The following is a 16,909-nucleotide window of genomic DNA, read 5'->3' as shown; positions in this document are numbered from 1 at the left end:
TGATACCGCGCTACTTCAAGTATCCGTGCTACTTCTCATCACTTCATTCACCTCTCCCTTCTCTCCTTCATTCTCTACAAATTACTCTTTTTCTTCGCTCCTTTCCTCTCTCTTTCTCCCTCTCCCTCTTTCTCTTTCTCGCGCTCTTTCTTTTCTCTTTCCTCGCACATCGATCTGTATGAATTGAGTAATTGATCGTTATTTTATTTATTTTAATGTATTTTATTTTATTTTTTTTAGAGGCAGTACGACACGCGTACGTGGTGGATGTGCTCATTCTACCTTTCCTCTCCCTCAATTCTCTTCTTCGCACATATACTCACACACCCGATAACAAGTAACTCACATAAACTGCTTGTTTTCTGTCCTTCTCTGTCGCACGCTTTACCTTGTTTATTTAATAATAGACCCTCCTCCTCATACACTGCTCAACTCAAAAGTCAAGTTTAAGACTTCAAGAAAAAAAAAAATGGCTACTGCACCTTCCGCTATCAATAACAACAATGTCAATACCAGTAACAATGACTATGATATCCATGACCATGATGATCAGCATCATGGAGGCGAAGGCAACGGTGGTGAGGGATTCGATGCAGAGGCTCCTCTAACCTTGCGTGCCTTAGTCTCGACAAAGGAAGCTGGAGTCATCATTGGTAAAGGAGGAAAAAATGTGGCTGATCTTCGAGACCAAACTGGTGTCAAAGCTGGCGTCTCCAAGGTGGTTCAGGGTGTTCACGATCGCGTCTTGACTGTTACTGGCACCATTGAAGGTGTTGCCAAGGTAAATTATAAGCTCTATGTTTTGACCTCCTATCCTAATGGGTTAATGGAGAATTTATTTTTTGTCTTATGATTAAGTTCTACCATTTTGGTTTTATAAAAGAGTTGGTTAAGGATATGAGAAGTCTTATCTCCTTCTTCATTTTTCCTTCCGCTCTCTTTCCTTTCACTTTCATCGTTTCTCTTTTCATTCCATGCCATTTAGCACAACACAAGAGATGAACAGAATAGTGTGGGATATTGCTCCGTGGACTAGGAAAAGGAATACGTATGTGGGTCTCATTTACAATAACAACAAATAACAGCCACCATACAAAAGTTTTTTTTGTGTATGCCTGTGTTCAGAATCAAAAGAGAAGGACCCTGCTGCACGTTACATTTGTTATTTTTTGTGTGATGTGTGCAGCCTCATTAGTGTGTGGTTTTTTTTTTTTTTTTCTTTTTGTAGAAAAAGTATCTATGGGCTCTCATAGTGTTATTAAGACGAACTAAGAAAAAAAAATCCCATGCGCTTACACTTTTTTTTTTTTTTTTTTTTTTTTTTTTTTTTCATTTAGGCCTTCTCGCTCATCGCCCAGACGTTGCTTGAGAATCCTATCACCTCTTCACCTCCTACAACTCCAGTTAACCCTCTGCGACCTGTTGCTCAGACATCATCAATTCGATTGTTGATCTCACACAACCTTATGGGCACCATTATCGGCCGCCAGGGCCTCAAGATTAAGCACATCCAGGACACTTCCTCGGCTCGCATGGTTGCTTCCAAAGAAATGTTGCCTCAGTCCACAGAGCGTGTGGTTGAAGTTCAAGGAACGGTTGATGCAATCCGTATCGCTATCTATGAAATTGGCAAGTGTCTTGTAGACGATTGGGAGCGTGGTCAGGGCACAGTGCTGTATAACCCCTCGGCAACAACACGTGTAGGTGCCGGTGGACCTGGAATGGGTGGCTATGGATCTATGAATTCTGCGGGTGGTGGTGGCGGCGGTGGATCACGCTCTTCAAACTCCAATTATACATCTCGTACCGGTAATGGCTCGGATTTCACTCGCAATCGTCCCGAAGCCTTCGGAGGCGCACCTGCTAACAATGCTAACCTTCGGACGCAGGAGATTTCGATCCCCGCAGACATGGTGGGATGCATCATTGGCAAAGGCGGATCCAAGATCTCGGAGATCCGCCGTCTATCTGGATCGCGTATTTCCATTGCCAAGACGCCTCATGACGAGTCCGGCGAGCGTATGTTTACGATTGTAGGCACTACTGAATCAAATGAGAAGGCGTTGTATTTGTTATATGGACAACTCGAGGTGGAGAAAGACAAGCGACTGAACATGGGCGGTGGCGATCATTTGGAGGATGATGAGGAGTGATTGTGTACCGGCGAAAAAGAGAAACTACTAGCTCCAATCGCCCTGCTGTTCAATTGTTCAACTCCCTCGAAATGATTTTTTGTTTTGTCATTCCGATTTTTGTCATTTTTTTTTATTATTATTTTTTCTCATGCACAATGTCATTTTTTTTTTCCTTTCATACTTTCAATTTTGTGTTCTGGCAATGATAACTGGATTTTCTTTCCCTCCTGGTTCCTTTTCGTCAATACTTCCGATATAGCAATCCTTCTTACTCTACGACATTCGACAATTGTAGTCCATAAAAAAAAAAAAAAAAAAAAATGCTAAGATGCTTTCAAAAAAAAAAAAAAAAAAAAAGCCTCCTCTTTATTATATTACTGACATTACTGTTTCACGTAGATGCCTTAGTTGTCAAACGGATACCATGCATGCCCTTAATTTCTTCCTTTAATGCCTCGTTCACAAGACGGTGTTGCTTGACCATGGTCAAACCCTTGAACTCTGGACTAACCACTTCAACTTGGTACATGGATCCACAACCACCTATGAAAATTAGGAATTCATCCAATTTGTTGTAGATTAGGAATATTATTTACTAGGGAAAAAAAAAAAAAAAAAAAAAAAAAAAAAGTGTATGGATAGCTTATATATATTTTAGTACCAGAAATATCTTCAACAACTAGTTTGCTTGGTTGAAACTTTTCAAAAAGCTTGGTATAAATGTGTTTTTCGCCTTCATTCAAGGCTGCAGGTGGAGTTGCAGACACAACACTATTAAGGCGAGAAATCGAAGTAGAGAAAAAGAGGCGGGAGGGTGCGAATGCGACCTGACGAGTCAATGGGATCAGCGTTCGGAATGTCATTGTAGAGAATGAAGGAAGAAATGAAGGAAAAGAGCTGAGAGTGAAGAGTGAGGAGTGAATGAGGAGTCAAAGAATAAAAGAGTAAAAAGTGGTGCATGCAGATCCCTCGGAGAGCAAGAGTGGCTTAAAAATCTAAAACAACTTCTTTTTCTTATGTGCCCGTTCCTTTGCTACTTTCTCTTTATCTAGCTGTTCCTGAAGTGCCCGTCTACGTTCCAGCTCTTGAGCCTCTTTGAGTGCCTATCATTTTAATATGGATAAGAGAGGAAAGTAATATATCAGTCATTTTCATTCAGCAGTAAAACAGTGTAGCATTAGATCTTTTTGTTTAAAATGAATAGTTTTTTTTTTTTTCTTTTTTTTTTCTTTTTTTTACCTTTTCATCCGTGCCAGATGTAGCAGCGGCTCCAACTCTTGCTCTGCCAGTAGTGCCACTGTTCTTTTGAGCTCCACGTATGGCTTGAGTCAATAGAGTAGGATCTTGTGAAAGAAGAGTAACTCTACTATCCAAAGATGATGGATGAGAATCTATTTGTACAAATAAGATAAAATACATTAAAACTTTATCAATCCATCAAAAAAAAAAAAAAAAAAAAAAAAAAGATACTTCAGATGAAAATCTCCACGTTTTACCTCGCTTGCCAGCGTTGACCGACACGATTGAACATAACTCAGGGATGTTTTTCCCTGAAAACAGTTCTCTCGGCGTGAAGAGATCAGGCCTTATGAGTTTTTCGAGATCCTATTTTTTTTTTAAAAAAAAAAAAAAAAAAAAAAAAAAAAAACGCTCAATAACTGTCAATATTTATGTTCAATCCTTTTTTAAAACATGCAAATGTCTTTTTTACCTCCTTTAACTTGGTTTCTGTCTTTTGCTTATCATAACGTTCTGTCGCCTTTCGTCGGTTATGATAATTTATCCCATTTTGCTCCAACATCTCCAGTGCTTCAACAACTTCATTCTCTTTTGACTTGATCACCATTTCTAACGCCTTGATCTGACGTCGATACGCATTGGAAACTGAGACCAGCGGTAACACCAACTGATCAAACATCACGGCCATTCCCTGGACAACTCGTTTCTTTTTTTTACGTCTCATTGATCTACTTTCGGCTCTAGTTCCAATACTATCTCTTCCCTCACGATCATATCGGTCTAGATAATCATAATCTCCTTCGGCGTCATCTTCATCCCCTTCCTCTTCATCATCCTCCTCTTCACCTTCATCCTCATCATCCATCATATCATTATTTGTTGCGTCTTCAAGGTCACTGTCCTCTAAGAATCTTTTTGTCCGTTTCTCTAACTGCTTAGAGCTAGTGACAGTACCAGCGCCAGTTCTAGAAGTGGATTTAGGAAATATGGATAGCAACTCTTCGTCATCATCCAAATTGTTGTTGTTGTTGTTGTTGTTGTCGTCATTGGTGCCTATTGCTGGACTGAATGAGGCTGGTGTGGCTTCCATTAATAATGGCGTCAACTTGAATTCCCATTGTACGCTTGCCAAACCAAAATTAAATCCAACGAAAAGTGATAACTATGTATCATTAAAAGTTAGTAATTGCTTTTTTTTTTTTTTTTTTTTTTTTTTTTTTAAAAAAAAAAATAAAAATAAAAATAAAACTTGATACTATGCTTCCTTACTTTTTCACAGTGCTTTTCAATTCGTCGCTGTTGTTCCAGCTCAGGGACTTGCTGCTGATTATTTTGCTGTTGCTGCTGCTCTACCTTGTTAAAGATGGCTGAGAGTGATAAAAGTAATGCTTCTAGTTGAGTATCTTCTTCATAAGCAAAACTCTTTATTTTCTACACTTGGAAAAAAAAAAAAAAAAAAAAAAAAAAAAAAGGATAATGAAGTCAACAATAGATTTTAGGAGATTGAGGGTTAGGAAAAAGAAAGTAGATCTTTTCCTCAAACTTGTTACCATGGACCGCCGTCGAATATCTTCAATTTGCATCTTTTCAAACCAGCATTGCTTCAGGTTTGTAATCAAAATCAAATAGTACTTTTCCGCTTCTGAAAACAGTGTTTTGACTAGGAATGTATCTTGTTTGAATATTGCAGGAACAACAGGTGGAATTGTTGCTGTTGCTGCATTTACAATATCATTATTAGCCCCTAATAAGAGTTGCCATTCTTGCTTTCTAAGCAGATTATTGTCTTTCCGACTGAGACATGTCATTTTGTTCAAGTTGATGATTGTTGAAGATTGTGAAATGGTAAAATAATGCTTTTTTTTTTTTTTTTTTTTTTTTGCCACCAATAAAAACTTTAAATAAGCGTGACATCAAGGATTTTTTTTTAAAAAAAAATTGGCAACAAAACAATGCTGTTTATATTTGTATCTTTTACTGTACTTTTTCCAACTATTGGCGATGTATCTTCTTTTTTTTTTTGTTGACTCTCCTTTCTTTCTTTTAGCAGATAACGCAGCAGGAGTTTTGCTTCTTTGCTGTCTTGTAAAACATCTTTGACTGACTCGACAGCACATCTGAACGCTCTACCAGACTTTCCATCTTCTCGCCTCGCTCAAGCACACTCTCAATTGTCTTGTGGAGAATGATTTTCGTCTCATCCAGCTCACGTTGCACTTTCATGATCGTATCTCCTTGCTTGGGGTCCTGGTATGTGACCAAATACTGCTGCAACTCTGGGTATTGAATCTGTTCAGGCGATGCCCATAACGCAGGGTTCGGATACTTGGACGTAAACTCGTCCAGAATTTTGTTCAACAGTCCAAATGCCACTCGTGTAGGATACTCCTTATCCGTCACCACTACTCCTGCAACACCTTCTGATCTTGCATACACATGCCCCACATAGCCTATAAATGACCAAATGGACGAATGGGAGAAAAAAAAGAAAGCGTATCAGCAATCATTCATGCCTACAAAAACAAAATAAAATAAAATAAAAGGATACATTACTGGATTCTTCAATGCTCTGACGCTGCCCTGGCTGTGTCTTCTCAGCAATGGTTTGCGCCATAAATGTCATGAACTCGCCCACACTATTAAAAGAAAATATTGAGGATAGAACGCCACGTATATCAGAAAAAAAAAATCCTTGGCAGTGTTGTCCTGCAAGTTTGCGTATTTTTTTTTTTTATCGACTCCTTCTGATTTCTGCATAAATAGACATAATCGTGACCAAAATGATGCTGCTGTAGTATTTTTTCAACGCTCCATGATTCATTGTGTTGTTGTGTATTGTGGGATAAAGATGGGTTGTCCTCCTTCCTTTTTTTTTTCTAGTGGATGTCCTGACTTGAGCTTCATTTTAAAAAAAAGGTTTTGCTGATGTTTTTTTATTTTTTTTATTTTTTACCTTGACCTCTGGAAGAAGCCAAAGCCGCTGAGATCCTTGGCATCAATCACAGTCTTGGCGGGCTTGACATTGTTGCGGACAACGAAGAGAGCATAGAGTTTCATGATGTATATGAGAAAGTAATATGAACGGATACTGGACGAGGGTAAGAAGAAGTGTTTAGGAAGACAAAGAGTTTTGGAGGAGAATGAAAGAAATGAAAGAGAAAGAAGGAAAAGAAAGAAAGTCGAAAGAGGTTTATTAAGAATGAGCAATGAGCATTAGGTAAAGGTCAAAGTGATCGCAGATGACCCACAATCTCGTAGTGTCATGTGACAGTAACACTTCACATCTCCCCATGGTGTTGTGTGTCTGTAAACTATGTGGTTATACCAATATTAAATTTCTTTGTAAAGTCAAAAGCTTAATATACATGAAGCTTACATCAAGTTTCTAGAGATAATGAGTAGGTGTAAGGTCAATGTTTGATGGTAATGAAAAAGGTAGAGAACAAAAAAGAAAACGAACAATATGCGACAGTTGCATCATTAAGTGAAATCGGAGCCACAATGCATATTTCACCTTCCCAAAAAGGAAGGAACAGACATCCCAATTAATTTTATTTTTATCTATTATTTTATGTTTTATTTTACAATTGCAAATGCCTATGGTTAATCTTGTGGCTCCCTCAAAATCTCTTCACTATCGAGCAGCACATCCCCAAGGTCCGCCTCGATCTCCAAGAGGATCTCGACCACTAACCGTGCATCTGGTCCTAAACGTGTTGTCAAGAACCGCTGCAATCCACGCATCGTTGTCCTCCATGTTGATTGTGGCACTGGAGACAATGGAGGCGATACTGGTGTGGCTGTGTTTACTCCTCCTGCCCCCCTTGCTGCTGGTGAGGATGTAGTTGATAGCGCTATGGGTGAGAAGATTGAGGAGCCTTGTAATGCTGCTGCTGAAGAAGCCGGCGAAGCTACAATTGTCCCAAATTCAACGTACTGCTGCTGTTGCTGCTGCTGCTGATCCTGGTTTGAGTGCATCATCACTGCAGGAGGATGAGATGGCGTGTATGAATTTAATGACTGCCGTACATACGCCAATGCCATCATCCACACCAGTTGGTAGGCCTGTGGCGAACAAGCCATCCTGACCGGAACCGAGCCTCTTACGCCACTAGTTACAACATTGCTTCTATTCGTCGATAACATTACCGGCCTTGGTAAGTTTAGCTCCGAGTCTAAAATCTCAATCACACGGGATCCTTGCAATGATATTGTCACTAACCCCATTGCTAACCAGATCCAATGCTTCTCTTCAATTTTAGCATTCATCCTCAGAAACTCATACATTTGTATATTCGACTCAAGCAAAATACTACCATCATCCGCTTTTAAACATTCTCCAGCCGTCATCATCGTCGTCCATTGATCCAATAGGAGCGGTGACTGATCAAGGAATCCGTTGTCCAACAACAAATATCCGTCATCGCTGATTCGAATCATCTCGCACCATGTCTTGCTAAAGGGCTTCTCTGCCACCAACGTAGATGTTGCCAAAGTGATCAGGTCATTCGTGGTCCACTCAATGTCCAATCCAAGTCTCTTCTTGGCTTCAGTACCCTCTCCAGCATTATAATGATCATGATCAGCATACTTTACAACCAATAGCTGCCGCTTTACTTCTTCCCACTGACGTCCCATTCCTGTATTTCTCATCCTAGCTTCTTGTTCCTGTTGTCGGGTCCATCTCCTGAGCCGTCTCATTTGTGCTACATTCCACTCTGAGATCCCCAAAAGTGCTTCCATCAGCGCATGATCAAAACAAATCTTAAATGCCAATTGTCGAGGGTCCAACAGAGACATGACCCACTCCGAGACATCGGGATGAACAATCAGTTCCATTCGTTTGAGATTCATGATTGTCTCCTCGAACTCATGTTTCCACTCTCTATCCCGTACCTCCGTGATATCCATCTGGATCTCAAATGATTGTTGGATTGCGAGATTAACAAGCGCCGTCGCTGACATTAGCGATTCAGACGCCGAAGGTTTGGTTTCCTGATTACAGTTAACAAACTATTAAGTGAGATGGTATTGGTCAGAATACGGTAACAGCAATAGCACTCACAACAACCACAACAAAAAGGAACCAATAATGTATAAAAGTGTCCATCGTAAAGAAAATTACCAAAGTAGACAGCGCGTCTTTTTCCACACTGACGGGTGCAATGCCTCCTGGGGCCTGCAATAGTCCGACCAGCCGTTCCTGAACAACCGAAACTTGCATCCCGATCTCAGTCAAGACATTCAATGTATCACTCAGATGTAATACTGGCACATCCCTCAGAACCTGTGCAAAGTCCTGCTGTGTAAACTCAATTCGCCTAGGTTTCTCACCAAATCCCATCAACTCATTTTTGATCGTCCGAACAATTGTAGGCAGTGTCGGAGGTGGCGGTAATAACCTGGCTAAATGAGAATCCGACGGCCGTTGAAGGATATGACGGAGCATGGCATGGAATCCCGGTAGACAGCACTGTAGCAGCATTGCGCGAGAAATGCCTGGCATTCCTGGCTCTGGCCGAGCCAAAAGCTCAAACCCCTTTTGAAACAACAAATCTAACACTTCAGGGACTCGATGGACCAGATATCCGACCATAACCTCTACAGGTTGTAAATCATAAAAATACCAAATTGATGTTCCTGGGCCCTTCGCACTACGCTTGTTGGCCGTATGAGTCCCATCACTTGGGAACACCTCCGTCTCTCCTGTGGGAGCTCTGTCGCTACCTCCTCGATAATGTAACTTTCGATCTGCATCGTCCTCGGGCAAAGGCATGTATCCATACTCTAAAATCAGGTCCCGTATTGTCCCTGACGAGTAAGACAGGTCACTTTCGATGATTGTGGGTGGCGGTTTTTTAGACTTTTTTGGATGTGTTGCAAGTTTATCAAAGATCCCTGTGGAAATTTGGAAGAGCCGGGCATCATCCTGAACCATGCGCATACCTCCATCTGGCCCCAATGGGTGATCATTTTTACTGGCTTCAGAAAGAGGCTTCATAAAGCCTTGAGGTACTGTCGAAGGTGGATGCTGTAGATGCCTCATCCAAAGGGAATCGTAGGGCCGGGTCAAAAAGGGAGATGAAGGAATATGGATCAGGAGATCGTCATCCAATTCTGTCAACGAGCCCATCCGTGCGGTTAACGCAACTTGCGCCCATTGTATGGCTGCTTCCTGCCGCTCTGACATCATAGAAGTGCTTGGAGTAGTTCCAGATATGTCCATGGGAAATGACGGTGCTGATGATGGGATCACTGAGATTGTCGAAGGTCGCGACGATGATTGGGACTGAATCCCTTTGGTAACTGTTGCTGAAGTCAGTATCGGCATAAGCAAGTCAATGAGCTCTGGTTGTTTCCGCTCTAGATACCGGACTGCCTCCAACATCAACAATTGCTCTTCACGTTCCTCGCAGCGCTGGTTCCTCTTAAGGATCCTTTGCCGTCTTTCATCTTCGTCCATTATCTCAGTCTTATTGTCCCCATTAAAGCCTACACCAGATCTACTGCCACTAGAGCCTGAACCTGACCTAGCCCCTCCTCCTCGTCTCCTACTAGGAAGGGCTGACGCAGCCTGTTGTGACACTGTCTCAGCTGATGACTCTTCATCCTTATTTCCGCTGGGATCGTCTGCACCATCTTGTCCGGAACCAGGCCCTTGATTATGCTGGTTTTGAGACGATGATTGTCCATTATTATGTTGCTGCTGTAGATTGTGTTGCTGATGTAGATCTTGCTGTTGATGATTCCGCCGTTGCCGTCGTTGTTGCTGCGGCGGTGGTAGTTGCTGTTGCTGTCGCTGCTGATCTAATGATGAACCTCCTGACCGACTACTACTAGCACCAACTCCACTCTCTACTACTTTTGCATCTCGATCAACTTTTGAAGGAGTCGCACCCCCCGGGATGACAATATTCATCATGTCCTGTTGATGTTCCTCCGCCAAATCCTCTGATGTGACATGCCAGAATGCGCGTCCGCGGATTACAAAATAGCCATACTCAAGCCGCGCTCGAGCTGTCAAATAGCGAACCGCAGACTCGGACAATCTGGCTCTATTCCCATAGTACCCAAAATGAAGCCGCTGTACTAAATACCGAGATAGGAAAGCCTTTGCCTTTGGGGTAACATTTGTGTTTGTGCCTGCGGTAGAGACCGATGGTGCAGGATGGGATGGCGACTGTGGATTAGAACTTTGATGATCCGGTATCGGCGTAGTGCTAGTATTTGACTGCGAATACTGCGATGGATACGACTGCGCCTGGGACTGCGACTGCGACTGCGAATGTGATTGAGGCAAAGAGTAAGAGGTGTAAGAAAGTGCAAGTGGGGGTAAGAGTTCCTCTAGCAATGGAGTAGAGACTAGGCTAGGATGATGCTTAAGTAACATATGTAGTAGACACCATGGCGAGTACTGTTGCGCTAACCAAGAAGCTTGGTCGCGTGGATGCTGGAACTGAGGTTGTAACTTTTGTTGCTGTTGTTGCTGCTCGCGCGAGTATTGTTTGAATGGGTGAACAGCAGTGAGAGCCATGACTCTGAATGGTCTAGTTGAACACAGCAGTTGACAATAACAAGAAAAACCTGCAGCAAAGTAGAGCAAGAAAGAAAGACAAGGAAAAAAAAAAAAAAAAAAAAAAAAAAAAGAGAGAGAGAGAGAAAGAAAGAAATAAGAAGCTCGAAGCCGAATGTAAAAGTAACAACGAATGAAAAATGTTAAATGAAAGAACTGAATGGAGAACACAAAAAGGAAGAAAAAAGGAAAAAGGGAAAAAGGGGGTAAACAGAAAACAGACAGGGAAGGGAGAAAGAGGGAGAAAGAGGGAGAAAGAGTTCGTTTGGATTTGTTTTTGTGTTCTTTATGTGTAAGCGGGGAGTCATGACTTTTCTTCTTGGTTCTTTGACCATTGTGCAACACGTTACTTTTTTATTATTATTATTATTATGAAATGGTAGTGATGTGAAGTGTTAATTATGGTTTCTCTTCCTGTTTCTGTTTCTAGAAAGCTATCCTTTTATGCTATAATATCTCTCGTTTAAACAATTTCAAATGCTTCACCATCCTCTGTTTCTACACGTCGGAATCCTTGGTTGGCACCTCGGCCATGCATCTTCTGTCCTTTCTTTACTCCAAAGAACTTGCGTGCCTCCTCTGCCCAAAAGACCGAGCTGGTCAACAGTGTGATTCCCAAGAGATCTGTGAGCGTTAATGCCTCCGTTTGGAACACTGTCTGGAAGAATGGCATGTAAATCACCAAGAATTGACCCAGAATTGATCCCATCACACTGAAATTAAACATCTTATTCGTCGTGAATCCAACGCTGAAGATCGACTTCTTTTCAGATCGACATGCCAATGCATTAAACATATCAAAGAACACAAACGTCGTAAAAGTCATCGTCGTATCGCGTGCTGTGACATGGCCATCTGTCATCTCGTGCACATACACAAACATCGTGCCCACTACAATAATCATTGCCGAGGTCAGAACTCGGCGAATCAAAAGTGGTGTCAAGATCGCTGCATCGCGTGCGCGTGGGGGCTTCTTCATCACATCGTCGTCCACTGGTTCAACACCCAAAGATTGTGCAGGTGGGCCATCCATCAAAATATCTACGGAAAAAAAAAAAAAAAAAAAAGAAAGAAAGAAAGAAAAGAAAAAATTAGATATGGTATCACAGTAATGAATCTAATAGATCAAGTGTTATTCGCAATATGAGCCCTCAATAACTTACTGATCCAGAGAATCTGCATGGCATTCAGAGGGTTGTTGAGTCCAAAAAGCGTTGCCGTGGCAATTAATGTCAAGGCTGCGACACTTGTGCTGAGCTGGAAAGTCAAAAAGTTTTGGATATTATAAAAAATGGATTTGCCTAAAATAAGAACAAAGAGGATTGGTGATTGTTAGTATTAAACTTGTTTAAAAAAAGAGGGGGAAAAAAATAGACAAAAAGAGAAGAGAAGTAAACTAACCCTCTTCTACGGCCGCAAGGATAGTTGAAAAATCATCATCCACAAGAATCATGTCCGCAGCTTCTTTAGCCACATCTGTACCACTCCGACCCATCGAGATACCAATATCTGCAAGCTTTAATGCTGGTGCATCGTTAACTCCATCGCCTGTCATGGCAACAATACAACCCTTTGCTTGAAATGCAGATACAATTGCCATCTTGTGCTTAGGTGTCGTTCGTGCAAACACTGAGACATGTCCTACAGCATCCTGCAATTGGCGCTCAGTCATCACCTCGATCTCAGCCCCGGTCAAGCATGATGATTTGCCTGGGTTGATCGGGAATCCCAATCGTCGAGCAATTGAAAGTGCAGTAGCATCTACGAATCATTCAAGCAGAAAAAGAAAAGAAAAAAGAAATCATTTGTTAATACCTCTAAATTAATGGGGAAAGTCAAAAAAAAAAAAAAAAAAAAAAAAAAAAAGAAGCTTGTTACATACCAGCATCTCCTGTGATCATAATCACCTTGACGCCGCTTCCAGCCAGTGTGCGGATACTGTCTTCAACTCCAGGTCTTGGAGGATCGTGCATGGCGACAATACCCACAAACGTCAATTTCTCTAGATCACTACCAAACGCCATGGCCAGCACGCGCAGTCCATGGGATGCCATTTCATTTGCCTGGGCCGAAATCTTATCCTTGGACTCGACATCTAACGGCAGATGTTGACTCTCGCTCCTATAATAGTTCACGCATCGTTCTAAAACTGGCTCCAATGCTCCCTTAAAGTAAAATATACCAGGCAATCCGCTTTGGCTCACTGCGGCATTGGTTGGATCAATTGCATGTTCGGGCGTTTGCTTGTGGCCAGAAAGGCTGCCTCCGGGTAAAGGCGCGCATTTGACATGCATGAACTTTTGGTCTGAATTAAAAGGGTATTCAGCAATACGCTCGAAAATCTATCAAATTAAGGGAAACGTACAAAATGGTCAGCGCCATATCAACTAATAAACATGTTTTTTTTTTTTTTTTTTTATAAAAGAGAACGGTGTTGGGCATAAAAAACATACAGGGCGCTCATCTGTCAGTCCTAAGCTTTGGAGGATCTGGATCAAGGCAATATCCGTAGGTTGTCCGATCCATTTGGAGTGCTCGTCCAAGAAAGAATTATTGCAAAGATTTCCAACCTGAAGCAAACGGCGCAATCCAGGATGAAGATCCACATCCACAGTCTTTGCCTGGTTCAGATCCACTGGGAATCCCTCAGCAAGAGTAAAGGCTTTAGTCACCGTCATCTGGTTCATAGTTAAGGTTCCTGTATTATAAAAGAGAAAGGAGAAATCATACGGAGAATGTGAGTTTTTCAACCATGGTTCAGTCCAATAAAAATTTCTTTTGCTTTTTTCTTACCTGTCTTATCAGCACAAACAACATTGACAGATCCAAGAGTCTCTACACTGGGCAGCTTCTTAATGATAGCCTTACGGTTCGCCATCCTCAGCACACCCAATGCCAAGGTCACTGTGACGACAATGGGTAGACCTTCAGGAATAGCAGCAACGGCCAAACTGACCCCGATGGTCATCATTTCCAACCATGGTTTACCCTGGAACAATCCAATCAACACAATCACACCGATGATCATGAACGAAAGCATCGAAAGTTTCTTTCCCAGTTCATCCATGCTCAACTGCAGAGGAGTCTTTCGGATCTCAACCTCCTGCATCATACAGAAGACCACTCCAAATTCTGTTTCCTTGGATGTGCCTACTACAATACCCGTTCCATGTCCATTCCTGACCAATGTTCCCATGTAGGCGATATTCTTTCGTTCTGTGATCGAGAGCTCTGCATATTCATTTTCAGTGATCGCATCTGTCTGCTTACGGCATGGCTTGTTTTCTCCTGTCAAGTTGGACTCGTCAATTTCTAGATCAATAGCTGTCACTAAACGACAGTCCGCTGGGATACGATCTCCAATGCCAAACTTGATCAAGTCTCCAGGGACTAATTGACTAGCCAATGTCGACGTCTGAGTATCATCGCTATGACCAGCAATGAGAAGAGAGAAAAAAAAAAAAAAAAAAAAAAAAAAAAAGGGCCGGGGAGCCACAACAAAGTTAGCGCTTGGGGCAAATAGTCATAAAGCTTCGTTACTGACAAGATAGGAAATTCTATAAAAAAAAAAAAAAAAAAAAGGAAAAAGAGTAGGGAACCACTGAACTGTGTTGCAGAGATGGATCGGACGAATCGCAAAAGAAGATGCAATGCATGCAGGGCTCTCTTTTTTTTTTTTTTTCCTCTGTCCCGTAGCATATCGTCCAATTACAAAAACATCCAGAACGTTTTCGCTTGTCATGTAACTTTTTTTACGTCAAAATGTAAAAAGACCAATTTGTATTACACAGCCTATATTGAATTAACTTCAATACTTGCTTCTCCTTCTCGCAGAATGGTGTACAGGTTACATTTTAAAAAAGATGGCATAATGTATCCAATAGATATAAAAGATAACGGGAGTGGATCATAAAAAAAAAAAGTGCACTAATGTTTCTGTAAAAACTAGGTTTTTTTTTTTTTTTTTTTTAAACTTTGTAGACAAAAGCGGAGAATGGGTTGTAAAAACAAGGGGCAAAGACTTACCGAATAACATGACAATGGTGAGGGACCAGTTTGTTCAGGGCCTCGAGCGATTTTTCGGACCGATACTCTTGTACAAACGCGACTACAATTGGACATCGTTCAAAGAAAGAAAAAGAAAAAAAAAGTTGCAGGTCAGTAAACTTTTTTAAGCTTGAGTTGCATGCACATCGCAGATGCACGATCCCCATTTTAGATCGAGTGGAGTTAAAAGAAAAGGCATCCAAGGAGAAAGAACAGAAAAGCATGTTTAGCGTCCTTCATTCTCGCCTCTTTTAACTCAACTCAAATAATAATAATGGACCAAGGAGAATGAGAAAGAGAGCGAATGAAAGAGAAAGGAAGGGATAGGAACATCAACTTCTTTTGCCTCCTAAATGCACGTATCATTCTCCCACTCAACGTTATTTCTTTGTGGATTCGAGGGACAAGAAGCTGTGTACCATAAAGCTCCACACATAATTCCTTCACGAAGAACAAAACATTTAAAAAAAAATATACTGGTAGGAGCCAATCACCCTCAAGGTCTCTTAACGCCAGGGGTAATGATAAAGGCAGAAAAGTTGAATCGTCAACTGTCGTCCAAAAAAAAAAAAAAAAAAAAAAAAAGAGCTTGGCCCTCCTAAAGACTCCAATGTCATTTTGCTGAGGCTTTCCTTTGTCGTCCAGATATGGATCAAGTGCATTACTAAACATGCCATCTGTTCATGCTGGTGACAGACCGTCTCTCTTTTTTTTTTTTTTTTTTTTTTTTTTCAATGCTTCCCAACAGCACTCGTTCCTTTCAATGGGCAGAGCAGGATTGCCACTGAAGATTGCAATTTTTTTTACTCTCCCCTGTATCTGTATGCTTCTTTCCCGATCAATCCTTAGATTGCCGTTTAGGATGGTTACTAATCCGGTCTGCTTTTTTCGTTTTTTTTTATCGTCTTTCTCCACATTGAATAGTGATCAATTAAACTTGTGTCAAATGGACAAAATGTCTTTACCTGTTACAACAATAAGAATAGCCTAGTAATCAGAACAATAAAGCAAATGAATAAGTAATAAACTCTTTTTCTCTTCACAGACTTTTTTCTTCTTTCTTCGGAATCATATTCATCATCAGTGAGCAATGGATGAAAGAGATGTAAAGAATGCATTGTTGTTTACCAAAGTAATGCTGATGGCATCATCGTGCTGACCCATTGCCAAGGAGACAACTGCTGAGGCTAGCAGGAGAAGGATCAGAGGATTTTCATAGAAGCTCTTGAAGAATTTGAGGTAGATTGGCTCCTCATCCTCTACATCAAACTCATTCAGCCCATAGCGAAGCCGACGGTTGTTTGCCTCCTGTGTTGTCAGTCCACTGACACTATTGGTCTCCAACTGGATTGCGGTTTCCTCTGCAGTACGACGGGCGAACGAGGCTGAAGGTGTCGATACAGTAGCTGTAGTAGTCATGGTCGCTATTCGTTCTAGCTGTGTATTAAATAGGTGCACAAAGATCGAGCGCAACCCCCAGGAGGGATGGATGTAAGAATATGAGTATGGGTATGAGTATGAATATGAGTATTTGGACTCAGCAAAGAATAATGTTGGGATCTACAAGGCACAAAAGATGTAGAGAGGAGGAGAAGTGGGAAGACAAGCGAGGAAAAGAAAGAAAAAGAGAGGTGCTGTTTTTTTTTTTTTTTTTTTTTTTTTTCCTGTTCTGAATGGTTTGTTCAAGTGTTTAGGAAGCAAAAAAAAAAAAATAAATAAATAAAAAAAATAAAGATTAGTGGATGGAGTAAGATAAAAAAAGAAACAGCAAGGTTCGATGGTAACAGTTCATACATGGACATTGCCAATGGCATTGGCTACAACATGACACGCGTATTGTCATCCAACTGGCTGTTAGCTGCTAATATGAACATGTATGCACAAATCCCTACCAATTCATTCCAGATCTGTTTCT

At 41.3% G+C, this 16,909-nt stretch overlaps 6 protein-coding genes across 6 annotated transcripts; 1 reads left to right on the top strand and 5 right to left on the bottom strand.

Moving 5' to 3' along the window:
• The first annotated feature begins 57 nt into the window (after positions 1-57).
• On the top strand, positions 58-2,439 carry BCR41DRAFT_343878 (hypothetical protein). The gene is made up of 3 exons (XM_022022376.1): positions 58-176; positions 408-781; positions 1,338-2,439. The coding sequence occupies exons 2-3, from the start codon at positions 470-472 to the stop codon at positions 2,151-2,153; spliced, it is 1,128 nt and encodes a 375-aa protein (XP_021886349.1). The 5' UTR covers positions 58-176; positions 408-469; the 3' UTR covers positions 2,154-2,439.
• An 87-nt stretch (positions 2,440-2,526) lies between these two features.
• On the bottom strand, positions 2,527-2,998 carry BCR41DRAFT_298050 (bola protein; the record flags this gene model as incomplete). Its single annotated transcript, XM_022020476.1, has 2 exons — positions 2,527-2,678; positions 2,797-2,998. 2 exons carry the CDS (start codon positions 2,996-2,998, stop codon positions 2,527-2,529), a joined length of 354 nt encoding a protein of 117 aa, XP_021886348.1.
• A 132-nt stretch (positions 2,999-3,130) lies between these two features.
• On the bottom strand, positions 3,131-5,182 carry BCR41DRAFT_391119 (hypothetical protein; the record flags this gene model as incomplete). Its single annotated transcript, XM_022028329.1, has 6 exons — positions 3,131-3,238; positions 3,375-3,526; positions 3,632-3,740; positions 3,847-4,536; positions 4,644-4,805; positions 4,925-5,182. 6 exons carry the CDS (start codon positions 5,180-5,182, stop codon positions 3,131-3,133), a joined length of 1,479 nt encoding a protein of 492 aa, XP_021886347.1.
• A 171-nt stretch (positions 5,183-5,353) lies between these two features.
• Positions 5,354-6,811, bottom strand: BCR41DRAFT_343873 (synaptobrevin-like protein ykt6). Its single transcript, XM_022022375.1, has 4 exons — positions 6,751-6,811; positions 6,328-6,462; positions 5,928-6,010; positions 5,354-5,824 (listed from the first exon to the last, which is right to left on the bottom strand). Exons 2-4 carry the CDS (start codon positions 6,429-6,431, stop codon positions 5,418-5,420), a joined length of 594 nt encoding a protein of 197 aa, XP_021886346.1. The 5' UTR covers positions 6,432-6,462; positions 6,751-6,811; the 3' UTR covers positions 5,354-5,417.
• A 136-nt stretch (positions 6,812-6,947) lies between these two features.
• Positions 6,948-10,991, bottom strand: BCR41DRAFT_417814 (hypothetical protein). Its single transcript, XM_022029546.1, has 2 exons — positions 8,500-10,991; positions 6,948-8,387 (listed from the first exon to the last, which is right to left on the bottom strand). The coding sequence occupies exons 1-2, from the start codon at positions 10,906-10,908 to the stop codon at positions 6,978-6,980; spliced, it is 3,819 nt and encodes a 1,272-aa protein (XP_021886345.1). The 5' UTR covers positions 10,909-10,991; the 3' UTR covers positions 6,948-6,977.
• A 419-nt stretch (positions 10,992-11,410) lies between these two features.
• Positions 11,411-16,413, bottom strand: BCR41DRAFT_376205 (PMR1-type calcium-transporting P-type ATPase; the record flags this gene model as incomplete). Its single annotated transcript, XM_022027028.1, has 9 exons — positions 11,411-11,988; positions 12,111-12,248; positions 12,349-12,708; positions 12,830-13,112; positions 13,152-13,289; positions 13,401-13,582; positions 13,741-14,375; positions 14,974-15,038; positions 16,123-16,413. 9 exons carry the CDS (start codon positions 16,411-16,413, stop codon positions 11,411-11,413), a joined length of 2,670 nt encoding a protein of 889 aa, XP_021886344.1.
• Between the last annotated feature and the right edge of the window lie 496 nt (positions 16,414-16,909).

This window comes from Lobosporangium transversale (genome assembly GCF_002105155.1).
Source record: "Lobosporangium transversale strain NRRL 3116 chromosome Unknown BCR41scaffold_1, whole genome shotgun sequence".
Taxonomy (NCBI): Eukaryota; Fungi; Mortierellomycota; class Mortierellomycetes; order Mortierellales; family Mortierellaceae; genus Lobosporangium; species Lobosporangium transversale.
The sequence above is the reverse complement of the archived record's forward strand: the minus strand, read 5'-3'. Positions and strand labels throughout refer to the sequence as shown.